Below are 26,433 nucleotides of genomic sequence, written 5' to 3' on the forward strand. Positions count from 1 at the left end.
CGCTTACTGAGGCTGTGAGCCATCTACATCCCATCTCACCAGGCTTTTGGGCAACCAAAAAAAACCCAAAAGGACCAAAACCGATCCCCTACCGCTTGCGATGGTGTTTCTGCTGAGGGGTCAGGATGAAACCCTTCCGAAAAAAAAAGAAGCACGAAGAAGGATGCCAAATCAGGGCAGGCCGATGAGTCTGCTGCTACTCCAGCTAAAAAAAGCAGGAAACCATATCCCGGGCTTGGAGATGCCAATCTTCCCATGCAAACAACTCCCTTCTTGTTTTTTTTTGGAGAGTACCAGAGGGCTCAGGAACAGGCAGTCACAAATAGCAACTCCACGGCACCGCTAAGGAAATGTTCTCCAGCCCCAGGAACCATGCGGGGATGTTGGTGTCCCCACATCAGGATGGTGGTTTCTCCAGAGGGGACCTGGTGACGGTCGTCCACCCATCAGGATGGTGACTCCTCCAGGGGGGACCTGGTGGTGGCTGCCCCCCGCATTGGGATGGTGGCTTCTCCAGAGGGGACCTGGTGGTGGCCATCCACACGTTGGGGTGGTGGTTTTTCCAGAGGAAAGCTGGTCGTGGACACTACCACAAATGTCCTTTTCCCAGCACATCCATGCAGAGACATCCTAGTGGTGTTTTGGATGTCACCAGTGGGGTGGAAGGTGGTGGTGTCCATGCCCTGGTTCCCCTGGACATGCCGAGCGGCTCTGGGACATCACAGGACATGGGGGGTCCCACAAACCCAACATGTTCCAGTCATCAACCCTTCTACCCCTCAAATTAAAGAGATTCAACTTAAAATCACCTACATAAAGCACAGGGGGACATGCAGCCTGGGGGCAACCTCCATCTGTAACCAGGAACAGTGGTCATGGAGTAACTGGTACCAGTGCAGGCAGGAACTGGGCAGACGGGGACCAGCCCCCCGTCCCCCAGAAGCTAAGCAGCTCTGATGGGAGTTTGCATGAAGAGTGAGTTACTGGAATATTTTTACCCAGATGCTGATTTTTGTTCTCCCTCCCATTGGCCGGGCCGCAGTTCCCAAAGACCCAAAAGCAAACACGCTATTTTTAGAGAAGAGTTCATTTACTGGAGCCATTCCCTTTGAAATTCCTCACCCATCCTCTCCATGGAAACGGAGGGAGCCCAGAGAAACAGCCCCACTGGGACCAACCATCAGAGCTTTAAAAAGAGCTACGTTGAGGGAGAGGGGGTGGAAGTGGCTGACTTTTCTTCTCTGGACACATCCTGGCCTGGAAACACCATGGTGGAAATCACAACATTTCTGCTTTAGTGGGTCCTGTCTGGACCCACTGGGTTTGATGCTTTCAGGAGGAGATGTCCTGGAAGATGGAGCATGCTCACTTTGAAAATCATGTGTGTATAGCTAGTGGGGCCTTTTGTCTTGGACGGGTGGTGGAGATAGGTGGAGGGGGATGGGTGGACAGAAGGGCTGAATGGGTGCATGGAGATGCATGGAGATGGGTGGAAATGGATGGAGATGGGTGGAGACGTACAGATGGATGGATGGAGATGGGTAGATGGGGATGGATGGGTAGATGGAGATGGGTAGGTAGAAATGTATGTATAGGTGGAGATGGGTGGATGGAGATGGATAAATTAATGGAGCTAGATGGATGGAGATGGGTTGCTAGAGATGGAAGGAAGGACAGAAGGAGGGAAGGAAGGAAGGGAGTCTCTTTCCCCACTTTCCAGGGAAAGCCCTGGGAGAAGGAGAAGAAACTGTACAGACCAAGCCCCACTGCTGCCCCATTGCATCTTTCCTCCATGTGATGACATCACCTTCTCCTCATCCTGAATGTAGAAGTCCCTGCCGCAGCTCCAAAGCTGCAGAACTGCCCCATTGGGACCTGCCTGCACCACAGAGGTGACAAAGGTCAGCAACGAAGTCACAGCAAGGGGAGACCTCAGCACATCACCCCTCTGGTCCTTCCCATCACATAGGGATCAGTGTTCACGGGAAACTCCCACTTCGGAAATATCCCTGGGAAAGGTTCTAAATCCCATATCCCTTGCAATGATGGACTAATGCTGCTGCAACAAGACCCAGGAAGCTTTGAGCCTGCATCCCAGCTGAGTTTGGCAGGAGGGTACCAACGATGCACATGCATATCTCAGAGATGTCGACCTGCTGCTTCTCCTGCAAGAGTAGGTCGGAGATCGAGGCCACCTCCCCCGAGCAGAAGCTTTGGAAGTGTGCAATTTTGCATGGAAAAGCCCCGGCACGAAGCTCCGTGCATGCATGCATGCAGGGTGCAGGCAGGCTGCCCAGAAATGCAGAGCAGCCTGTGCAATGTATACATGGTGATGGTGCAGCCCTGCACCACCCCTGTGCATTGCTGGGTGTGTGCACCAGGAGCACCAACGTGTCTGTGCACCCCCGCTCACAGAGCACCCAAATCTATCCCTGCACCCCTGCACCTGCACCCCAGCACCTGGGATCTCCCTGTGCAGAGGTGCAGGTGCACAGTGTCACCACTCATCTCCCCATGCACCCCTGTAAGTGCAAAGAGCACCGAAGATCTCCCTGTGCATCCTTGTGCACATGCAGACCAGCACCACGAATCCCCCTGTGCACCCGTACACATGCCAACTGGCACAACCCATCTCTTCACGCATCCTTGTGCCCTTATGCAGCCTCGTACCAGCACCAGAGACCTCCCTGTGCACCCCTGGCACCAGGGATCTCCCCATGCACCCCCTGTGCGTGCAGACCAGCGCCAGGAATCTCTTTATGTACCATTGCACATGCACGCTGGCACTGGAATCTCCGCGGGTAACTGCACGTGCATGCCAGCATCAGAGATCTCCCTCTGGACCCCTGCACATGCACCCCAGCACCAGCGACCTCTCTGTGCACCCCTGCATGCACACACCAGCACCACAGACCTTCCCGGACCGGGATACACGTGACAGCAGCACCCACGGATTTCCCCAAGTCCCTCTGCAGCGCACCCCTGCAACCAGGGTCCTCCCTGCGTATGTGTACCCCTGCCCAAGCATTCCTGCAACCAGGGCCGCCTCCATGCACCCTTGCACACGCACCCTGTGCCAGCAACCTCTCCATGCACCCCCGCACCAGGGATCTCCCTGCACACCCCTGCATGTGCACCCCAGCAGCAGGGACGTCCCTGTGCAGGATGCGTGCGCACACCGGTACCAGGGATTTCCCTGTACAGGGATGCACACTAACAGCAGCAGCACAGATCTTCCAGTGACCCCTGCACGTACACCCTTGCACCAGCGCCCCAGCACTGAAGAATTCTCCGTGCACCCCTGTCCTAGGGACCTCCCTGTGCACCTCTGCACAGGCACACCAGCACCAGGGATCTCCCTGTGCACCTCTGCGTGTGCACTCCTGCAACCAGGGTCCTCCTGCACATGCACCCCTGCACCAAGGACTCTCTTGCACCCCTCCTGCATGTTCACCCCTGCACCAGGTACCTTCCTAAGTACCCTTGCAAGGGCACCCCTGCACCAAGGACCTTCCCATGCACCCCGCAGACCTCCCTGTGCAGGGATGTGTGGGCACACCAGCACCAGGCACGTGCCTGTACAGGGATGTGCATGGACAGCAGCACCAGGGACCTCCCTGTGCACCCCTCTGTGTATGCACCCGAGACCTCCTGCATGTGCGCCCCTGGACCAGGGACCTCCTCGTACACCCTTGCACATGCACCCCAGCACCTGCACAGGACCATGGGTCTCTCGGCAGGCTGGAAGCGCAGATCACGCCGAGCCTGTCCCAGCCTCCCACCCTCGCTGCAGCCACGGCGCCCTGCCAAGAGCCTGACCTTTGGGCCAGGCGGCCGTGGGCCAAGGCCAGCCCCCGGCACCGAGCTCAGCCCAGCACTAACCCTCTCACTCCAGGGCCGGATCCTGCCCCACGGCCACCACCACAGGGCACCCCCCACCCATGGGGTGCTACCCTGAGGTGTTTGGGCTCAAAGGATCTGTATCCTGGCTAAACCATCCCCTCTGCTGGAGTTTACTGCCTGATTAATAATTAGAGTCTTTTAATCAAAGTGGGGGTAGGCACTGCGGATAAGGCTCAGTGCTAAAGGCGGACAAGGGACAAGGAGCCAGGGGGGTGGCTTTGGGTGACACCAGACATGCCCTCTGCATCACCCAAGGGCATTCAAAACCCTGGCAGTGGGGAAGGTAAGGGGGCAAAACGGGCAGGGTCAAGGGGATTTTCGAACCAGGGAAGGGGCCAAAATGGGCAGAGTTAAGAGGATTTTGGCACCAGGGAAGGGACTGGGCAAAAATAGGTAGAGATAAAGGGATCTGGGCTGGTTCACCTCCCTGGCCATGTTGCTTTGCTCCATGCTGGTGGTCCCAGCGTCGCTCTGTGATGCCAATAGGTAGCCTCACCCGTGGGTCCCCTCGATACCGGCCAACTTCTCCTTGCTCCATCCCACTTCAACCTCCCTCCGAAGGGCAGTTGAGGCTACCGGTGAGCCTCACTTTCCTCCTACCCCAGCATTTCGCTGAGCACGGCAGAGCCCTGGACACAAAAACCCAGCAACCCATCGACGCAGGCACTGGGAGGGGAAAGCCAAGATTTACCCATCCCCATCTTCCCCCCGCAACAGCTTTAATTATAGATTTCCAGTAACGCCGAAAAATGAGAAAACTCCCAGCTGTGGCCCAAAACCTGGTTTCTATGGAGATTTACGGAGAGGGAACAGAGGGATAAACAGGTCCAAAGATGCCAAACTTTGTCCAAGGAATATACGGCCGGTGCACAGACCTGGTCCTCGAGTTGTCCCCAAAGCAAGGACGAGCTTCTGGAGGATGAGCCACAGCAGGGTGAGCTTGGAAGGCGGATGCTCAGGAGGGATGGGGGAGTTTTACGCAAACGTCCCTGGGAATGTGACCCCAGCGTTTCCCTCTGGGGATCCCCCTCCATCCCTGATGACCTTTTTGGGGTGCGGCTGCCCTGCTCGGAGAGCAGCAGGTGGGGAAGGCAGCGGCCGGGGTGGCGGGGGCCATGTTCCCACGACTCCTCCGCTCCCGCGAGGTGCTATATTTAAATCAATATTTTCCTGTTTAATCCGACTGCTGCTAAGTCAACAAACAGAGCATGGCAGTGAACATACCTAATTTTCCATCCCGTGCCGGATTCAGCCATGGGGGAAAGAAAGATCCAAGGGGTTGCCAGCCTGACATCCCACTCATACCTTCACCAAGCAGTAAATGGACCCCAAATGGACCCCAAACGCACCCTAAATGCACCCTTGCTCAGTGCCAGGCTGCTGCACATCTCTGTGCATGGGTGTGCACACATGTGCTGCCCATCCTGGCAGCTTATGGGATGCTAAAGGCAGAAAAACTTTGCTGCCTTGAGGTTTTGGGGTTTTTTTTCCTGCTTTCTTGAAAGCATCCGTTCTTCCTGCAGCAACCGTGCTGTGTGCCGAAGTGGGACATGCTGCTAACAGCTCTTGGGGAATTAAAAGCCTCATGCCCAGCATCAGACACAAGGTGAAGGAGTTCTTCTGCACCTAGGACAGCTTGGCCGGCTCCAGCCCCACGGAGGATTGCTGGAAAGCACCCAGAACAAACAGTCCTGCCACCAAGGGAGAACAGCATGTTACCTCTTCCAGCCAGGACGCGCCGGGCGGCTAAACCCAGCAAACAGCCGGCACAGCAGTGCTCACCTCTGCCAAAGCCACCACCAGACCATGGGGGCTGGGAAAATATCCTGGGAGGATGATGCTGCAGGGATGCCGGTCCCCAGGAGAATATCTTGGGGGGGAAAATGCTGCATGGATACTAGATCGCAGGAAAATATCTTGGGGGAATGATGCTGCAGGGATGCCCAACCCCAAGAGAGTATCTTGGGGTAGTAAAATATATCTTGGGAGAGAATATTTTGGAGGAGCATCACCACACTTGCCAGACCTCATTTAATCCCTTCCCAGCATCATCTGCTGGAGATGGACACCAGGACAGATGGACCATCACCATGATGCAGGACGGATGCTCCGACAGCCCAAAATCCCCGAGCAGCAATGACCGTTTTCCCAAGCAGACAACCGACCTTGCAATGCCAGCCTTCTCCACTGAGTTGGGGAGGAGGGGGAAAAAAAACCAAAAACGTTCATTTCTTCACCATCGGTCAGGGAGCACGTAAATCTCTGCTCCCTGCCAGCCGTCCCGTTGCCAAGTTATATCCGGTCCTCGATGCTCTTGCTTATAATTAAAGCAACTCCCTTGCAGGGCTCAGTCCCCCTCCACCCCCACCCCCACCCCCGCCAAGGCTGGTGCCATCTGAAATAAAACATCCCAGCTCCACTATATAATAAATCAAAAAGAGAAATAAAAATCCTGGTTTCAGTTATGTTATGGCTGCAGCACAAAGAAATTCAAAAGCAGGAGAGAGATTTGAAGATACAGCTGTGGTGTTGCCCTTAAAAGGGAAAATTCGCACCCTCTTTGCCGAGGCCGGCGGGTTCAAGCAAGGTGAGAAGCAGCATCTCCAGGGCCCAGCCCTGCAGGGTAGCCCACATCCCCAAGGGGATGTTTGGCCAAACTGGGCTTTCGGCACTGCCAGAGCCCAGTGCTGGAGTTGGTAAAAATCCACCTGAAATGATCCCAAAGTGACCAGGGTTGGGGGTCTATTGGGGTGCGGGGTCAGCAGAGCATCCCTGATACCAGGGCCACCACGGGGTGGGCACTGTCCCTGGGGCACTGCAGGGAGCTGCCTGAATGAGAAATATCTCTTTATAAATTATGAACCATGTATTATATAAACATAATATATTAATAATTTAGTAAGAGATATTTCTTTATAAAGAAATGTTGCCAGGTGCACTGCCTCCCCTCAGCAGTGTCCCCATGTCCCCAAGGTGCCATCAGCTGTGACCCCGGGAAGTTTCTTGTTACCTCACTTAATTAGAACGCTCGATGCTTCAACAGCACTTTTCACCCTGAGATTGGAGAAGACAAGCACCTGGCTCTAAACTGGTACACCAAGCAAAGGTGTTGCAAAATTCACCCAAAATTATTTCCAAGGTTGTTTTACGTAGGAGCCAAGAGCTCCCCGTTCTCGGCCACCCATGGCTGTTATCTGACAACAGGGACAACAGCCAGAGAAGGAGCTGGATGGGGGCCAGAGCCCCCCAGGAGAGTATTTTGGGGTAATAATACTGCAGGGATGCAGGACCCCGAGATAATATCTTGGGGGGATGATGCTTCAGGTGTGCTGGACCCCAGGAGAACATCTTGGGGGAATAATGCTGTGGGGATACCAGACCCCGGGAGTATATCTTGGGGGGATGATGCTGCAGGGATGCTAGACTCCAGAAGAATCTCTTGGGAGTAATGATGCTGCAGGGATCTGGATTTTGAGAGCATGCAAAGAAGAACACCCCCACTCCACTTGGCTGTGCCCTGGCCAGCAAGGGTTACAGCGCCAGGCTCAGCCCCGGGGACTTCACGCTTGGCTGCCGGCACTGTTGGAAGGGAACAGTCCAGCCTGTCCTCTTAAATCGGCATCGAAGCAGGGCAGAGAGCCCTGCCAGCACCGCTCCACGGGCTCTCGGCAAAGCCCCCGCGGGAATGGGTATTTCTGGGCTTCGCCTGGAGCTATTAAAAGCCCCGTGGGTGCCAGTGCTGTGCCGCAGGAGGAGGTGGCGCTTCCAAGCCCTTCCCGGCACGAACACCCAGAGCAATGGGAACCCAAGTCCATCTTCAAACAACAGCTGAGGGGCAGCAATGCCAAAAACGTGCCCCGGGAAAGACCCCAAAGTACGCAGCCATGCTTTGGGGCCAGCAAACCACCGCTGCATCCCCCAAGCAGCATTAATTCTTCCGCAGACAGGATAAAACTTTACCCATCGATAAAATATACAGTGCACACACAAGAATATTTTTCCTCCTTTTTCTCATGCCACTGGCATGGCAAAGCCCGCGGTCCCGGGTGGAGGGATGGTGATTTTTCACGGGGGGAAATGCCAATTTGCTCAGTAAGGGGTATGACATGGGGAATTCCCAAGCAAAAGGCCCATTTAAGCCCTCCCCACCAAGGAAAATGTAATTTTTCGTTCAGCATCTCAGGGCCAGCCAACTGCACACCTGTTTACCGAGGCCTTATATAGCATCACTGGGAGACACTATATATAAATACAGCATATTGTATATCTATATATATAAAACCACCTTCCACCAAAATGTGGTGCTATTTAACCTGAAAACTGCTTTTCCCACCCAAAAATTACCCTTTTATTGGGGAATGTTGCACCTACAAATGGGAGCTCATCCCCTAGGGACCACCAGAAAGGGCTGGGAAGGCTCCTGCCCATCCAGCAGCATGTCCTCAGATGGGAATTTGTCCCACTGAGGGACACGTGAGGGACCCCCAAAGCCACCAACACTTTGGAGGAGTCATGTACCCCGTGAAACAAAGGTGTTTTTAGGATGGATGGGCACTTACCACCTGCGGCTTGGTCCTGGGGCTGTGTTCGTCGGGCGGCCGCGGGCACCGGGGCAGCCGCGGCGGTGGGGCAGCGGGTGGAGAGCGGGGTCCATCCCCGGGACTGGGGGATGCTTCACCTGAGTTGAGGGCCAGCATGTACCGCTTGGTGACATCCTCCAGCGAAGGAGGCTGGAGGGTTGGGGAGGATTTGCTGGGTGAGCGGCTGGCAGCTGGTGTGGGGAGGTGGCTTTGATGGCCAGAGGGGACAAGCGGCTCAGGGACAGTGATGGGGATGAAAGTGGCGGGCTCACTGGTGTGACGGACATGCTTGGTGGCCGGGCGGCTCTTGGCAAGGACAGCAGGCACCGGCGGCGGTTGGTTTTCCTGGTGAGCTGCACGGTTGGAGCGCTTCTTGGAGCTGCGCCGGGTGATGCGAGGGGACAGCACATCAGCCAACTTTGGATCAAAGCCATAGCTGCGGCCAGTGCCCGGCACTGCTGGCTGTGCCGAGAGGATGGGCTCGCTGCTGGATGGTGGGATGCTGGGCTCCAGCTCACTGATGGCCTCACCAGGACCCTCGAAGGCGCCGGCTGGCAGCTCACCACGGCGGCTGGGGTCACTCAGCGACTTCTTCTTGATGGTCTTGCCGTTGCCCTTCTCATCGATGAGCTTAGCCATGGCGCCGGGCTGGCTGACGATAGTTTGGATGAGGCTGCTGTAGTCCCGCGGCCCATCGCTGCCCAGGGAGAGGTCACTGCCTGCGCTGCCTGCACTGCCTGCAATGGCAGCGGGTTGCGGGATGCCCACCTTGGTGCTCAGCGAGCCCAGGAGATTGCTGTCGACAGAGAAATTCTTCACCTCCTCCGTCACCGAGCATCGCCGGTGGGGCATGGGGTCGCTCAGGGAGCGATAGGGCTCGGTGCCACCCTCACTGCCACCCTCCATCCCATTGGCACTGGCCAAGGGGAACTTACGCCGGCGCCGCAAGCTGCCAGGGGTGCTCGGTGTCTCGGATTTGCCAGCTGGAAGGTCTTCAACCGCTGCTGCCGGGTGAGTGGGCAGTGGCGTTTCGGTGTCGCCAGCTGCTGGCCCAGCACTGGGCAACGTCCAGGCATCCACAGCTTCATGCAGGTCTTGGAAGGGCATCCCCACGGGCTCCGGCTCCGTGACAATGCCCTCATCTGTCACACTCGACTCGTGACCCGATAGCTCCTCCACAGATTTCCTGCGAGCGAGGTTCTCCTTCGACTCTGCTTCCTTCAAACACCGCGTGCTCTCCGCCCGTCCCCGAAGGGTCACGTCCATCGTCCCCATTGGTGCCACCACCTCGGCGCCCTCCACACCTCCACTGTCCTTCTCCTCGGCTGTGAAGCCGTAGTCCTGCTGGGAACCCATCCTGCTGATCTTCTCAAAGACCTGCCTTGCCTCCTGGATGTACTGATCCTGAATAACCATGGGGGGAGCATCCTCATACCCCCGTTGTCCCCCATCCAAAGTCCCCCGGTCCTGGCTGTCAGCAGTGGCCAGGAGGAGCTCAGAGGAGCTCTGCTTCATGGTACTCTGTAGGAAAAGCCGGCGCGACCCTGATTTTTCGGAGCCGGTGAAGGACTTGGTGCGACGCAACGTGGCCGTCAGGTCCTTTAGCGTTGGTCGCTCGCCCGGCGCCCAGCGGCTGGGGGGCTGAGTGGCACCACGACCACCCGGGGAGGGGTCGGTGATGCCGGAGCAGCTGTCAGAGCCCATGTCAAGGCCAATCCTCACCCCTTTCTTCTTCACCTTCAGCTCTGAGAGGTCTGATTTGAGGAAGCTGAGGAGCGTCAGGGTCTCGTTGGCAATATCGGGGTTGGACAAGGACTTGCGGTGCTTGTCCCGCTCCCCTTCCAGCCCCGGCTGGTGCAGGCTCTCGCTCCCGAAGTCTGGTTTTGTCTTGGCCATGCCCTGCAGCAGCTTGGGACGGACGCGGACCGCCGGCTGTCCCCATGCCAGGCCATCGCTCGTCCCGAAACTGGGTGACCGACAGACGCCGTAACCTGCCTGGAGAGTCCGCCCTTGGCCGGGCCAACACACGCCGAACTGCTCCTCTTCCTTCAGCGTCTCGGTGCTGGAATACCGGCTGCTGCTCCGTGACCCGCCGGGGCTGCCGAAGGGCGGGATGTTCACCTTGGAGACCCGGGCCACCAGGGGCAGCGGGTGGCGGGGGACCCCCCGCCCGCCGCCCTCGGCCGCGGCCCCGCCGCCCCCCGCCGGGCTCTCCCGGCCGCCGCTCTGCGGCTCCCTGCGGGCGGCGCGGTGCCGGCCGCCGCCCTGCCCGTCGCCCCCGCCGCCCGGCGAGGCGCGGGGGGACCGCGGTGCCGCCGCTCCGGCCTCCCCGTTGGCGCGGGGCGATGGGGAGGAGGAGGGCGGCTGCGGTCGCGGCGAGTTATGCCAGGAATGCGGGCCGGGCTCCGGCGGCGCGCCGCGGGGCGAGCGGAGAGCCGGGTGCGGGACGCGGCTGCGGGGCGGAGGCGGCGGGGGAGCTCCCCGGCCGCTCCCGCCGCCGCTCCCGCTCCCCATCCCGCTCCCGCTCCCATTCCCGCTCCCAGCTCCCCCCGGAGGCTGCCGGCAGCTTTCCCCGAAGAGTTTCCGCATCGCCGGGACGCTGGGCCAACGCGGCGGCTCCGCGTTTAACCCCGGGCCCGGCGGCGACGACGGCGGCGGCGGTGGCGGCGGTGGAGCCGGGGACGGCGGCTGAGCCCCGGCATGAACCGGGCCCGCTGGCTCCGGCTCGGTAAAACGAAGCGAAAGCTGCCGTACCGACGGGGCCAGGCTGCCGAAAGCCCGGCCCGGCTGCTGCTCCGCGATCGACGCTGAAACTTTCCTACCCGGGAAGAAGGAGGAGGAGGAGGAGGAGGAGGAGGAAGGCGGGGAGGAGGCGGGCAGGAGCCACCGGCCCGCCGCTACCCCCCGACCGCTGCCCCCCTCCGCCATTGTCTGTCCCCCCCCGCCGCCGCCTCCGCCGCCTCCGCCCGCCCCCCGGCCCCGCCGCCGCGCCCCGGCCCCGGCCCCGCCGCAGGCACCGCCCGGCCCCGCTCCTCCTCCGGGCCGCCAGCGGGCTTCATCCCTCCCGCTTTGTTTTCTCTCTCCCTTTTTTTTTTTTTTTTTTTTTTTTTTTTTGGCTTTTCCTCCTCCCTCACCCCCTGCTTTTTTATTTGTTGCATTCAAATAAACTTTCCTCCCCGGAGGCGTGGTTTCCTCCCGCAGAGGGGGATGGTTGGAGGTTTTGCCCTTTTTTTTTTTTTTTTTTTGGGGGGGGGGGGGGTAGGGCGGGGAAGGCGGCCTCAGAGCTGGCCTCCTGCTCCCAGGCCAAGCGGGCGCGCCTCACATCCCCCCTGCATCCCTTACCCCCCCTGCATCCTTCACCCACCCCCCTGCATCCTTCAACCCCTCGGCATCCTTCATCACCCCCAGCATCCTTCACTCTCCCTCCACCCATCCTTCACCCCCCCTATCCTTCATCTTCCCCTGCCTCCTTCACACACACACCCCATCCTTCACCCCCTTCCCTCCCTCTCCTCCCCCCTCCTTATTTTTTTAGGGGAAAACAGGGTAAGTAAGCAAAAAGTAAGCAAAAATGTGGGTGCCGTTTCCCTTTGCTGTGGATTTCCCCAGCCCCTGCTTTGCAACTCATCTCAAGGAAGGCAGAACACCTTGTTCCCAACTTGCAAAAAGCTCTGGCGATGCACTGCCCCGCCAACAGACTTTCTCGTGGTTTTTTAGCATCACTTGTCAGCGCTTGCTATTTGCAGCCCATAACCTGTTTTCCCCCAAGACAGCAGATTTATCGTTGGGGATGTGAAAAAATGAAGGTGGTGGCTGGGATGGTTGATGGGTGAGCTGGAGCCTTGGCAGAGTGGATGGGTTGGAGAGGTATCCCAGTCACATAAAGGACATTGCTGGTTTTGTTCCAGGGGCCCAAAAACCCTGGTGGTGATTAAACAAAAAAATCCAACACCCCCCATAAATGCATTTTTCAGTTAAAAAGTGCCTCTGGCGATGCCGTGAGATGCACCGCCCCGTCAGGTATTCCTTCCCTGGCTCTCCCTTCCCTGCCTCTGCCCTCCTTCCCTGGTTCCCCCAGGGCTGGGTGTCTCCCAGCTGTAAGGAAGATGTCCCCATGGTGTGTGTGTCCTGTGTTGTGTGTCATCATCCACACCTCCCACCCCAACCCCCCACCCCCAGTCACCTGGTATTCAGGATGGGATTTTGGAAAGAGCCACACGTTTCATCTCCTCTCGGTGCCGTAGGAGCTGATCCTCAGGCCACTGGTGCTGAGCATCTCACAAGCAAAGGAGATGTTTTGAACCACCCACCCCACCTCTAAGGTACCCGGTTGTGCCCATCACCCTGGCTTCTAGGCCTGGTGGTACTGAAGGAACTGCTGACAGGACCCCAGGGCCAGGCAGGATATTGTCAGACCCAAAGTGAGCTCTGTGGGTCCCCCATCCTTGACACCATCCAAATTCGGCAATTCCACCATCAGGGACGTTATTGGGATGTCCTGGAGCTGCTGCATGTCACCACCCAAGCCCACGCTGTCCCTGCAGCCACCACTAGCCTATTTGGGAGTTGCTTATTTCCACCCCCACCCCCACCCCAAAGCTTTATTGTGGTTAAATTTTGGCCAGACACCTCGGTCCCATGGGTGCTATCCAAGCATGGGGTGGTCTGACGGAGCAGGGCTCCTCCATCCCTCCCCGGAGCCGGGGGGGGCACCCACAGACCCAGCCGGTTTTCTCCAAATCTAAATATTTTGCGCCCTCTCCTGGGTCCGGATGGCGCGGCCCCGCGACTCCCACCCTGCCACCTTCTTTTTGTCTGGGAACAGACGGGGACAGCAGGCTGGGATTGTCCCACTGGCCACCGCTCTTGCAGCCCCCCCAGCATTTTGCCCTTCCATTGCAGGACCCCAAAAATACATCGGAGGAGATTTTGGGGTGGATGATCCAGCCAAAGGAAAGCCCGGGGCTGGCTTTGCCTCCTCCATCACTTTTTGTGCCCCAACCTGAAGTCGTCACCATGCGTGGCCCTCCCCACCAGGACACGGCCACCGCTCCTGCAAAACCAGGTGCTTTGAGCTAACACCGTTGCAGGATCCCTCTCCGTTCCAGCCCACCATGACGCTGGGATCTTTCGGCATCATCCAAGAGCCGATGGCCACCCTGGGCACCCTCCTCATTTTCACAACAGCAAGGAGCCACACCGCAACCATCCACCCTGGATGCTGGTGAGGTCTTTGGGTGGCCAGGTACCCGAGGAAGATGCCATGTGCTTGCAGGAAGCAGGTCGGGATGAAGCCATGCGCTTGGCTAGGTGCAGGCAGCCAAGCCAGAGGGATGCTCATCTCTGGAGATCTGAAGCTAATTGCTTAAATCAACTTAGACATTATTAATATGCACAGACAACCTGTGAGAAATGCAGCAAACCTGTTACCCATATATATATATATATATATGAATGTATGCATACTACGTATATGGACATACACTATATAGATATGTATAGTCTATTCAGGGTGGAGAATACCTGAGCTGCACAGCCTGTGCTGGGCTACAAACTTTCCCCTGCTTGGATGTATTATATGTAGGTAAATATAGTGGGTATATATTTATGTGTACATATCCATCTGAAAAAGGAGGGGAGGTTTATTCTATACATCCTATACATTATTAAAGAAGACTCGCAGAGTGATTAGTGGTACGTCCACCCCGCACCTTGTAAGCAAACCCCTGTCTGCCTGGAGGGAGCAATGTCCTGATGGAGGCTGCGGAGAGCAAAGCTCAAGCGCCAGCCCCGTGCAGGGGCGGTGGAGAGGCCAAGCCAACGGTGGGATGCGCGGTGACATGGCCGAGGACACCGAGTGTCTCAGTGGCATGTGTTTCCTGTCTCCAGGTGTGCTGGCTCTGATTTTGGTGGATCCTGGTTAGGAGGTGACAGCAGGGCACCCAGGACGGGTCAGATTTGGGGTGCTGGCCTAAGCGGAGAGCTGGACCCAGATGATACTGAAAGTCCCCAGGAAGGTGACAATCCTGGCTGGCTTGTGACTAACCCAGCCCATGGTCATCGTTTTGGGTGGGAAATCCAGCATGGATGTCCCAGTTGCCCTTATGTCCCTCTTCCCAGTTCTCAGTCTGGCCAGGGGCGCTCTCCCACCATTTTGCAGCACCAGTGGACCCATGCATCTTACTGGTGTGTCCATGTTCTGGGAACTGGGGGATAGGGATTGTCGCAGGATTACCCCAAAAAACATCTGTGATGCTGTTCTTCAGCTGGAGAAACACATCCCCATTTTCCACAGACAGGTCCTAGTTAAACTAAACCCTCCCCGCCTTTGCATGGCCCCCTTGGGGAGTCTTTAAATCAGAAGGGGGAGAAACTGCCACCCAGCAGCTCGCCCTGAGCCAGGGACGATATCCTCCATGGTCCCACCATTTTCTCCATGATCCCGCCAGTAGTTCTTATTGCATCAGTGGCTTGGACACCAAGGAAATGCGGCGCTGAGCTGCTCAAACTGAGCGACTGAGCCAGAGAGAGGACACTGGATCTGTGCTGTGCTGGGGTTAATACTGTGCCGCTGCAGGCTTGAGGTGGGATGAAAGTACTGAAAGCTTGGGAAGATGCCATCCTCCTGTCCTCCAGCGTGTGTCCAGCTGACGCCATCTCTGCTCCATGGAGCTTAAAGCCAAAATTGCTCTATGCCTGGTCTTGGTGACACTGAAGTGGCCCTTCTCCTCACTTAGGATCCATAGGTAATGCAGTGGTCATGCCGCCACTTGGAGCTCATCTTGTCAAGGAGGTAACGGGTGCTCTCGCGAAACTTGCGTTGGGTGAAATAGAAGAGGATGGGGTCAAGGACACTGTTCATGCTGGCAAATGGACGTGTGCACTTGTAGGCGATGGCAAAAGCCTGTAGAGCCGGACAGGGCAGTCTGGGTGAGGAACGGACTATCAGGTAGATGGTCTTGGTGAGGTGGAAGGGGAAGAAACTGATGGAGAAGACGATGACCACAATGATGATCATACGTACGGCTTTGCCCTTCCTCTTGTGTACTGCCAAGCCAATCAGCTCGTCCTTCTGGCACAGGATCCGGGCCATGTTGCAGTAGCAGGCAAGGATTGCCATGAAAGGCAGCAAGAAGCCGGTGACAGTGAGGGTGATGCCGTAGGGGAAGTAGGCAGTGGAGCGATCCGGTGGACTCAGGTCGTAGCAGACAGTACGGTTCCTCTGGGTGCCGGTGGAAGCAAAGACAAAGGTGGGCAGGCACTGGGCAATGACAATGAACCACACTGCAGCGCACACCAGCCACGTCAGCTTCTTCCCCTTCTTCTTGTGCCATGAGGCCAAGGGGTGGCAGATGCCCAGGTACCGCTGGATGCTGATGCAGGTGAGGAAGAGGATGCTGCCGTGTAGGTTGGTGTAGAACTGGAAGCGGACAAATTTGCAGGTGAAGTCCCCAAAAGGCCAATAATCCTTCTGGGTGTAGTTGTAGATGAGGAGTGGGAGGGAACAGACATAGAGCAGATCAGCTGTGGCCAGGTTCAGCATGTAGATCATGGTGCGGCTGAGTGCTTTACGGGCCACCCAGATCTGCCCTATGACCACGGCGTTCAAGGGCAACCCCACCATGAACACCACCGAGTAGACCAGGGGCAACAAGACCTGCTTGAACTCCTCGTGGAAGGTGCATGAGTTTCTCCCAGTGGCCACAAGGATTGTCAAGTTGGCCATGCTGGTGGTCCCCACTGTTGATGTCCTCTCTGCTGGTGTGGGCCCTCAGCAGTACCTGCAAATGACAAAGGGGACAGTTGGTGACTTGGCCACGTGGTGTCACATCCAGGTACAGGGCAGGATGAATCTGGACTGGTGTGTGCAAACCCCACAGCACCACCCTTCTGGGTCAGGGCATCCCCTGCTATCCATACAGGCTGGGGGATGCAGGGATGGAGAGCAGCCCTGTGGAGAGGGGCTTGGGGGTGCTGGGGGATGAAAAGCTGGACATGACCCAGCAATGTGCGCTCACAGCCCAGAAAGCCGCCCGTGCCCTGGGCTGCATCCCCAGCAGCGTGGCCAGCAGGGCGAGGGAGGGGGCTCTGCCCCTCTGCTCCCCTCTGCTGAGACCCCCCACAGCGCTGCGTCCAGATCGGGGGTCCTCAGCATCAGAAGGACACGGACCTGTTGGAGCGGGCCCGTCGGAGGCCACAGAGCTGGTCAGAGGGCTGGAGCCCCTCTGCTGTGGGGACAGGCTGGGAGAGCTGGGGCTGTGCAGCCTGGGGAGGAGAAGGCTGCGGGGAGACCTTAGAGCAGCTCCCAGTGCCTGGAGGGGCCGACAGGAAAGCTGGGGAGGGGCTTTGGGCAAGGGCAGGGAGTGGTGGGACAGGGGGGAATGGCTTGAAGCTGAGAGAGGGGAGATTTAGGTTGGACATGAGGAAGAAACCCTTCCCCGTGAGGGCGGCGAGGCGCTGGCCCAGGCTGCCCAGAGCAGCTGTGGGTGCCCCATCCCTGGCAGGGCTCAAGGCCAGGCTGGACGGGGCTGGGAGCAGCCTGGGCTGGGGGGAGGGGGCCCTGCCCCTGGCGGGGGGTGGGACTGGCTGGTCTTGAAGGTCCCTTCCAGCCCAAACTGTTCTATGATCCTATGATTCTAAACCATGAGGATGGATCAGGAAAGTGAAGGTGGATGGAGCGGGACTGTGTGAGGTGGTGGCACAGGACAGTGTGGTGGGGTCATGGGGTGACAACCATCTCAGCTCTGCTTCCCCTGACACTTATATCCCATGGAAAGGCTTGCACAAGGCCAAACCACCCTCACCCCGGTACGGGAGAGGAGAAGACGGCTCCCCGCTCCTCTGCAGGGGGTGCCAAAGGCCCGCAGCCAGCCACCCCCGCGGGCTCTGCCACCCGCACCGAGCCCGGCGCGACCCACCGGTGTTTCGTGGTTACTTTCGTCCTCGAATCGGGGCTTCTGGTGCTCTGGTCCCAGAGGTTTTCGGTTTTTTGGGCTAAGAGAGCCCATCCACGTGGCCCCGGGGCTGCTCGGAGCCGGGGAAGGGGCCGCCTGCTTTTCTTAGGGGCTGGGACTAGTGCGAAACAGACGATGCTAGATGCTACGGCAGGGAGAGCGCCCCGACCCCAGCCCTGTCACTTGGCCGAAGCCCTCGCGGTGCCACCCACGGGTGCTACATGAGTCCAGGCTGCCGCAGCCGTGGGCAGAGCTGCTTCTCCTCCCTCCTCTTGCTTCACCCCCGGCTGGCAGACCTGTCCGGCACCCTGGGGGGCTGCGCCCGCAGCCCCCGCCTGCCTCGGTTCAGCCCCTCTACCCGGCAGGGGTGAGCTTGCCTGGAAATTAGGGGGGAACAGTGTCCCCACAGCGGGTGGGAAGGGGAACTGAGGCACGGAGAGGGGATGGGTGCTGAGCTCCAGCCAGGCGCACGGGGCAGAGGGGACCAGCAGGGGGACACACAAGTCCACGGGCCACCACCGTAGTGGTCCCATTTTGGGGTCTTTGGGGATTTCTCAGCCCCAGAGCACAGCACAGCCATGGGGCCAGCTTGGCGAGAGAGCTGGGGAAACACACAAGGCTCTCCCACTTTTGGAGGTGCTCTGGGCTTATAGATCAGTCCCCCCTGCTCTCCCTGCTGCCACATATCCCTCCTCTAGTCCTGGCAACCTCCTGAGGCTTCTGCACCCAGCTGAGCCTGGCACCCCCCTGTGCCCCTCAAACCCCCTCAAACCCTGCCTATCCCCCCTGGCACCCCACTGAACTCTCTGCACCACCACCACCCCCCACCCCCCCGAGCCCCCTGGCACCCCCTGAGCTCCCCGCACACCACTGAGCCCCCTGCTCCCTGCTGAGCCCCCCTGTACCCCACTGAGTCCCTCTGGCACCCCACTGCACCCCACTGTCACCCCAGCTCCAGACTGTCCCAGCACCCACCTCCACCACCCCCAAGCCAAGAAGTGCCCCAGGCCTGTGGGCTGCCCTATCCCAAGGGATGCCCCCCCCCCCCCCCCCCAGTCCTCCCCCGGGGACCCAAACCTGGTGCAGCACCCACCCAGCCCCCACCCTGGGCATCCACAGGAGCCTCTGCCACCCCCTGTGTGCTCACAGGAGCACCACTGTGGCACTGTGGGCAAGGTGGCAGGCAAGAGGGTTCCTGGGAGCACGTCTTACCTTCTGGGGTGTCACAGGGTGCCAGGGGGTGCCACTGGGTGCTGGGACCCACTGCTCTGCCCAGCACCCAGGCACATCTGCCACCCTGGCATGCCACACTTGCCCTGTTGAGTGACACTTCCCCTTTCCACCCAGTGGCAGCACCCTGACACAATGGGGAACAGAAACCTGGGTGGCCGGCTGGGCCCTGTGCTGCACAGCACTGTGGGCGCTGCATGGCACAGCATGGCAGGGTGGACACTGCAAGACAGGGCACCGTGCGTGGCACTTGGCGCTGCACAGCAGGGCGGGCACCACAGCGCGCTGCGTGGCACGGCACGGCACACAACGCGTGGCACTGCACAGCAGGGTGGGCATTGCACTACACCACGCCACGTGGCACAGCACGGCATGGCACATCACGGCTATGCGGGTATGGCATGGCACGGCACAGCCCGTGCCTGCAACTCCACCACGGCTCCACACTGCATGCATCCACCCCCATGCCCTACACATACATGCTATACACACATATGCAGCCTCCATACACATGCAGACACGCATGTGCACAGCCCCATGGACATGTCTCATGTGTGTGCACAGACACGCACCCCCCCTACACCCATGTTGCCCCCTGAAAAGAGTTGTACCCAGACACTGTGGGACATCTAGAGCTGGCACCAGGGCAGGGGATGCACCCCAGACTTGGCTGGGGGGATGCCAGGATGCAGCTGGATAAGGCCACCAGCCATGTCACCAGACAGATGAATTTTGGAGTCTTTCCCCCCATTTTAGGGGGTTTGGCTCCATTTTTGGCTCCTTCCAAGGGTGGGCATCTGAGGCAGATGCGGGGGACAGGGAGGTCACCTGGCATGATGGCACCAAAAGAAGGAAGGTGCTCCAGTTGCCTTGTCTCATCTTGCTGCAGACACATAAGAGAAATTAAGGCACAGGTGCTGCATCTGAAGTGAACCAGTGTGGCTCATGCCCCATTTTAACAGCTTTTTTCCCCAAAATACCCCTTGGAGGGGTGTTTGTAGGGGTTGCTAAGGGACATGCCCAAGGCTACACAGGCCGTCGGTGGCAGAGGACAGCTGCAGCCAGATCTGAGCCAAAAATGCAATGATCAGCCGAAAAACAAGGCACCACCCCCAATGGCAAATGAGCAAGAAAATCTCTTTGTGAGAGAGAAATGGGGCACTAAACCCCAGTGCTGCCAGGGTGAGAGGGATAGGAAAGCTGGAGGAGAGGAGGAAAAATTCTTCCCGATCCCAGGAAAAACCCAGCTGTGGGAGTCACTAGGCACAACCTTTCTATTAGACGCTAAAGGATCCCTACCCCAGCTGTACTCGCTGCCTGCAGCTGCCTGTAACCCTACAATCACAGCCTGCCATCACCCATAAAGTGCCACTACTTCCAGTTAATGAAACCATATCAAGACACTTGGCCTCATGCTGCTGCGGTGCCCTGGCACGTCCCCAGGTCATGATCTGGCCTGGCAGATTATCCAAAAAGTCCCTTTTTTTCACCCCCCAAAACCAGCACAGGAGTCCCTGCCAGCCCTTGGGGTGATGGGGTGGGTGCCCTCTGCGCTCAGCCTCCCCTAAAAGAAGACATCCATGGGTTTATGGAGCTGGTCCTGGTGCCCTGACGCCACGGTGGTGGGCACCAGGTGAAATCCATTGTGAAATGAGATTTGGGGGGGTGGGGAAGGGGGTGCCCGTGGTGTTGGGGTGCTCTGTAAGATATCACCCTTATCCCAGGGATTTCAGGTGCCTGCGGAGGAGGAACAGGGTTAAGAAGAAGTAGGGCTGCTCTGTGGCCAGACAGGGAAGAGGGTAAAAATAAGCACTGGCTCCACTCACCAGCAGCCGTGAGCTTCCCCCGGCACGTGCCAGCGCGGCTTCACCTCGCTCCGAGCCCTTTGCTTTCAAACCATCTCGTGCAGGGCCTTCTTTAGTGAAATTAGCTTTAATTAACACCCTGTTATTAATATGAAGAGGATTTCTGCAAGTTTGCTGGAGTGGGGAAAGATTTTGGCTGCTGCTGCCCTCAGATAGGGTATGGGGGATGGCTTCCCCCTTGGAAACCTTCCTTCTTGGTTCCTCCTGCCCTGGGAGGAGACCATGGTGGGGACATCTTGGTGGCTTGTGGTAGGGCTGGGATGGTGGAGATGCAAACAAAAGCTCCAGCTCAGCAGGTTTCAAAGGGGATGAAAGGGGGAGTGCTCCTGCCCCACGTATCACTTGGTCAGAGCCATACTGTCCCTGTCCCTAAACAGCTCCTGGCTGGTCTCAGAACATCTCCAGGTGGCCATGGACACGACCTGTCTGCCCTGGGGTGGTTGGGGACCAAAGCTTGGATGTTTTAAGGGAAATCTCCATTTACAGAAGCCTGAAGGTATAACAGTGTGGACAAATTGGGACAACATTGGGCATTTTTGGATGCTCAGCATGGACTCGTGGGGCCAAGTGCAAGGGTGGTGTCTCCCATAATGCCAGGTGGCTCTGCCACCGATGTGCTCTGTCTTTGGGTGACACCTCCCCACGCTTTGGTGCCCCATCCCTAAAGTAAATCGACGAACATCTCAGGGGTGCCCTGAGCAAGCCAGGCAGCATTTTCCTGCTGGAATCGGGAGATGCTGGGGATGAGGAAGGTGCAGTGAGTTGGCCTGGTCTCAGCTGACAGCACTGAGGTTCTGACTGGGCTTGTATAATAAATCCATACACATATACACACAAACATACAGGCACATGTACAGCCACATGTTCACCCACATGTACATACGTATGCATAAACATATATAGAAGCATATACACTTCTCCATATAAATATATCTCTATACCTGCATATACCTCTATACATATATATGGCTGTACACACACATACATTTCTCTACACATATATATAGAAATACATGTCTCCATTCACACACACATATATACAAACTTCTATACCTATATACACAAATGTCTCTGACACATGCACTCGCAGACGTGTATATACATAACTCTATCCACATATATACAAATATATTTATGCTTCTCTACACATGTCTATGCACACATGCTCGTATATAAATATATATTGACACCTCTGTATGTATATATGTACAGATACATATAGATGTATATAAAAAGGCAGAGTCCAGGCTCCTGGCACCCAAAGCACAGACACCAGGGAAGACCAAGTCCCTTGAGCAGATTTGGGGCCACTCTGCTTGCAACGCCACCTCTGGCACGGGGCTGTATCCCTAACAGATGCCCTCAGAGATGTAGGTGCATCCCAGCGCACCCCAGGCCGTGGGAGCAGAGGGACCGGGGTGAATGCCCCCCCCCTGAGCTTAGCACCATCCCTGCCGTGGGGACCCTGGTGTGATTTTAAACTCTGCCCTGCGGTAGAAGCTGCTAAACCTCCCTAAAAGCGAGTCCAGCAGCTACTGTCTGGGGGGGCTTTGGGACCACCCCAATGCCCCCCCCAAACCACCGATGCTCTCTGGATTTGATCCCACCCTCTCCAGTTCTGCCTCATCCTGCCCAGTTCGATCTGATCTGCTCGGGTCCAATCCTGCCTGGTTCAGTCTCATCTGCTTGGGCAGATCCTGCCCAGTCTGGCCCCCTCCTGCCCTGGTGTGTTCTGACCTGCTCAGGCCCAATCCTGCACTGTTCAGTCTGACCCCCTCAGGTCCCATCCTGCCTGGTTCAGTCTGACCTCCTCGGGTCCCATCCTGCCTGGTTCGGTCTGACCCCCTTGGGTCCCATCCTGCCTGGGTTGGTCTGACCCCCTCGGGTCCCATCCTGCCTGGTTCAGTCTGACCTCCTCGGGTCCCATCCTGCCTGGTTCGGTCTGACCCCCTTGGGTCCCATCCTGCCTGGGTTGGTCTGACCCCCTCGGGTCCCATCCTGCCTGGTTCAGTCTGACCCCCTCAGGTCCCATCCTGCCTGGTTCGGTCTGACCCCCTCAGGTCCCATCCTGCCTGGTTCAGTCTGACCCCCTCAGGTCCCATCCTGCCTGGTTCGGTCTGACCCCCTCAGGTCCCATCCTGCCTGGGTTGGTCTGACCCCCTCGGGTCCCATCCTGCCTGGTTCAGTCTGACCCCCTCGGGTCCCGTCCTGCCCGGTTCAGTCTGACCCCTTTGGGTCCCATCCTGCCTGGGTTGGTCTATCCCATTCAGGTCCCATCCTGCCCAGTTCAGTCTGACCCTCGGGTCTCATCCTGACTGTGTTTTATCTGACCTGCTCGGGCCCGATCCTGCCCGGTCTGGGTCCATCCTGCCCTATCCTGTCTGACCCTTTTGGGCCTGATCCTGCCCCATTCAGTTCGACCCACTCGGGTCCCATCCTGCCCAGTGCAATCTGACCCTTTTGGGCCTGATCCTGCCCCATTCAGTTCGACCCACTCAGGTCCCATCCTGCCCAATTGAGCCCCATCTTGCCTGGTTCACTATGACCCACTCAGGTCCCATCCCGCCCAGTTCAGTCTGACCAATTTAGGTCTGATACTGCCCAGTTCAGTTGGACCCTCTTGGGTCCCATCCTGCCCAGTCCAGCCCCATCCTGCCTGGTTTGCTGTGGCCTTCTTGGGTCCCATTCTGCCCCAGCTCCACCTGACCCTTTTGTGTCCCACCCTGCCCGGTTCGGTCTGACTCTCTCGGGTCCCATCCTGCCCAGTCCAGCCCCATCCCGGGCGGTTCACTCTGACCCCCTCGGGTCTTCTCCTGCCCCGGTTCGGTGGGGCCCGTCCCCCCCGTACGCGGCACTTACCGGCAGCGGGATGCGCTGGGGCAGCAGCGGCGCCCAGCACCCGGGGCCGCCCCGCTGCCGCCCGCCAGCCCCGCTCCGCCCCGGGGCCGCCCCGCTCCGCCCCGCTCCGGCCGGGCACCTGCGGGAGGATCCCGGGGGGGGCTGCGGAAGGGGCACGGCTGGACTGGGGCGGGGGGAAGATCTGGGAAACAACATGGGGGGGGGGGGGGGGGGCGGGGGAAGCCATGCACGCATCTGGCTTGGCATCACGGGCAAACATCTGTATTAAATAGGGTGTCGGGGGGCTTCCCGCAACACCAACAGTGGGGCTGATGGGATTGGCAGGGTGGGATGGATGCTCACCGGCCAACAGCGGGATTGTCCGGAGGCTGGGAGCTGCCGGAGCCCTCGGTGGGTGGCTGGGTGGCCGGGACAGGGTGTCCCCCCCGTCCCTGGGTCTCAGCCGAAGGGGTCGGTGGCTTCGGTACTCATTAACCCGGCAGTCAAGCCTCTGCGCTTCCTGAGCAGGGCTATTAGAGAGCAATAAGAAAAGGAACCCCGGGGGAACGTGTTGGGTATGAAAGGGCTGATGCATAAACAGCCCCGGGATGCGGGGATTACGCAGGATGACGGGCTTGGCCCTTCCATTCCCTGAAATCCCGGTATGCCCTCGAAAATTATTCCCTTCTTTCCTTTTCAGGGGCTTGGGATGGGTGTGATAGAGGTGGAGGGGAAGGAAGTGCCGGCCGGCGTTGCTGGGATGATGGAGTGCCATGTGGGGGGCTCCCAAGCATCGCTTCATTGATCAACGCACCCCCAGAGCTGGCACCCAAATATGATGTGAAGGGTTTGGGGCAAGGTCTTTGGCTGCACTGGGTGGGATGGGAAGGTGGAATGAGGTGCTGCAGCCCGTCTGGATCCTGCTGGCGCCTGTGCTACAATGGACAACACGGGCTTTCATCGATCCTGGCGCAAGCCCGTGGCCAAGCCGGGTAGCAGGGCCACGGGGGAGATGGGCGCTGGCAGGAGCAGTCATGAATATTTGCAACCACAGCCAGGCTGGAGCCATCACCCTCATCCTGGGGCTGCCCAGGCTTGTGGGGTTGGGTTGGCGATGGCTCAGTGCCCTTGTGAAATTCCCCGCTCCCTCAGCTGCCACGGGGAGACGGAAATTGGGGGGGAAAGTGTCTTTCCCCAGAGCAGAGCAGAAAACACGCCTTGTGCAAACAAGCCCAGCAGCCTGCGACGGGCAGCCAGGGCTTTCCGCAAGCATCCGGGGAAACACAGCTGAGAATGGACACAGCTCATACCTCCGATGAGGCACCGGTGAGAGCACTCATCCCACCTCTAGCGCGGCCTCTGTCTTCAGGGCAAGCTCTGAGCTGGTGTCCTACTCCCTCCTGGCACGGCAGGTGTCCTTGCAGGTCCCCAAGGTGAATGCCTCATAGCCAGGTGTCCCTCTGTGGGGACACTGTAAATAGTAGAGGGAAGGTTAAAAAAAGAAAATAAAAAGCAGCTCCTGGCTGCCTGCCAGTCCCAACCGCCTCCCCTGAGCCCAGCAGCCAGACCTGTAGCCTCAAGCCCAGCCCTACGGAATAAACAGGAACCCCCCAAAAATGACATTTTGAGGGCTGAGCAGGGATAAGAGAGGTAAATCCAGAGGCAGCGGTGAGGCTAAAAAAGAAATTTCAAGCAAGGCATGGTTTTTATGCCTCTTTTTATCTATGCCAAAGGGACACAAAGCTCATTGGGAAAAATAATTGGGGAAAGGGGATAGCCTGGGTTCCTCCTGGAGTCTCACTGATTGAATTAATCCTTGGCAAAATGGCCTGGCATGGTGGCTGGATTTGGTGTCATGGGAGTCTTTGGCCACCTGGTTTCTGTTCCTCTGGCTTGATGTTGCCAGTAATTGTGTTAGCAGCTGATTGCAGGCGACTTCTGCCGCTGCTGCCCGGGGTAATTGACCCTCCCCATCGGGTTCCAGGTTTCCAGCCACCAGCAGATCGCAGGATGGTGCGGATGGAGAGAGGAGCATCTGTGGTTGAGGCCAAGGAGGCAGCTGGGAGTGGGGACCATGTTCCTCCAACTGACGCAAAACTCTCGTTGGAGGCGAAAAGCAGCATTTTTCAAATGCTGAAGATTTGTAAAAGCCTCAGGGCTGGGATGTCCCCACAGCCAGACGCTAGACATCCCCACGGGAGGGTCCTACAGGGCTTTCATGTTCTCCCCCAACAGGGATGCGGGCTGGGTCCCTTCTGCCTCGGGCTCTGCTGCAGCTTGTTGGACCAGAGATGTCTTGCATAAAAAATTTCATTTCATCTAAAAGCTATTTATAATGGAAATTGAGTTAATTTCTAATGTCCTTCTGACAACACCAGCCTGCCAGGGTGGTGGACCTGATTGAACTCGCTCATGAGGAGGTGACGTCTGATGGCACCTTTCTCTTTTTTAGACAGCTCAGTGGAAATGGTCACCCTGGGCTCATCCGCAGACATCTGCAGCCCCCACACCTGCCTTTGAGTCCCCAGATTTTTGACAGAGAAGGTGGAGAAAAGTCTTATCTCTTGAGGTTGGCTCTGACAGTGCCCTCCATCCTCTCACTGCAATCAATATTCACCACAGTCAAACCAGTGCAGCTACCTGGGGTGAAAGCCCCAACAGAAGAAGACAAGTCGTCTTGCTGCTGGACCTCTGTGTTGAAGAAACTGGTCAACTTCCATTGCCATGATGAGTCCCAGGCCCATGTTTCTGGCCACACACCTGGAGGTGATGATGTCCCAGCAGCAACCTGTGAGCCCAACACACCTGTTCTGCCAGAGCTCCGTGGGAGTGCCGGGAAACCTTGGCTTTGATGGGAATTCAGGCAAAAAAGCCTTGGCTTTGCTCCAGGTGGGGGCTGACCTGCTGTTCCTGTGCCTCAGTGTTTCTCAAGAAGTATGTTTCAGCTCATTTTCCTCTCCAACCTGCTTTCCAAGAGCCCTGTGAATGTCAGCAGTGGAGGAAGGGGCTGCTGAGCCTCTCCTCCCCCAGCACACAGATGATTAATGCCTTGATCCTTACAAG

At 57.9% G+C, this 26,433-nt stretch overlaps 2 protein-coding genes across 6 annotated transcripts in view; both read right to left on the reverse strand.

The window, feature by feature from the left end:
• ARHGEF17 (Rho guanine nucleotide exchange factor 17) overlaps nt 1-11,449 on the reverse strand; it is a 35,277-nt gene extending 23,828 nt beyond the window's left edge. For both annotated transcript variants that reach the window (XM_056329405.1, XM_056329404.1), the window contains exon 1: nt 8,463-11,449. In XM_056329405.1, coding sequence (XP_056185380.1) covers nt 8,463-11,411 — 2,949 coding nt within the window. In that variant the 5' untranslated portion in view covers nt 11,412-11,449. The remainder of the gene's footprint in view (nt 1-8,462) is intronic.
• A 2,658-nt stretch (nt 11,450-14,107) lies between these two features.
• Nucleotides 14,108-23,503, reverse strand: P2RY6 (pyrimidinergic receptor P2Y6). Of its 4 annotated transcripts, XM_056329488.1 has the most exons (3): nt 18,650-20,430; nt 17,402-17,555; nt 14,108-16,264 (listed from the first exon to the last, which is right to left on the reverse strand). In XM_056329488.1, exon 3 carries the CDS (start codon nt 16,207-16,209, stop codon nt 15,217-15,219), a length of 993 nt encoding a protein of 330 aa, XP_056185463.1. In that variant the 5' UTR covers nt 16,210-16,264; nt 17,402-17,555; nt 18,650-20,430; the 3' UTR covers nt 14,108-15,216. The 4 variants fall into 4 exon arrangements, with proteins under 4 accessions (XP_056185463.1, XP_056185464.1, XP_056185465.1 ...); XM_056329489.1 differs by lacking the exons at nt 17,402-17,555; nt 18,650-20,430 and adding an exon at nt 23,392-23,503; XM_056329490.1 differs by lacking the exons at nt 17,402-17,555; nt 18,650-20,430 and adding an exon at nt 20,494-21,489.
• Nucleotides 23,504-26,433: the final 2,930 nt, after the last annotated feature.

The sequence above is a fragment of the Falco biarmicus genome, chromosome 2, assembly GCF_023638135.1.
Source record: "Falco biarmicus isolate bFalBia1 chromosome 2, bFalBia1.pri, whole genome shotgun sequence".
NCBI classification, from domain to species: domain Eukaryota; kingdom Metazoa; phylum Chordata; class Aves; order Falconiformes; family Falconidae; genus Falco; species Falco biarmicus.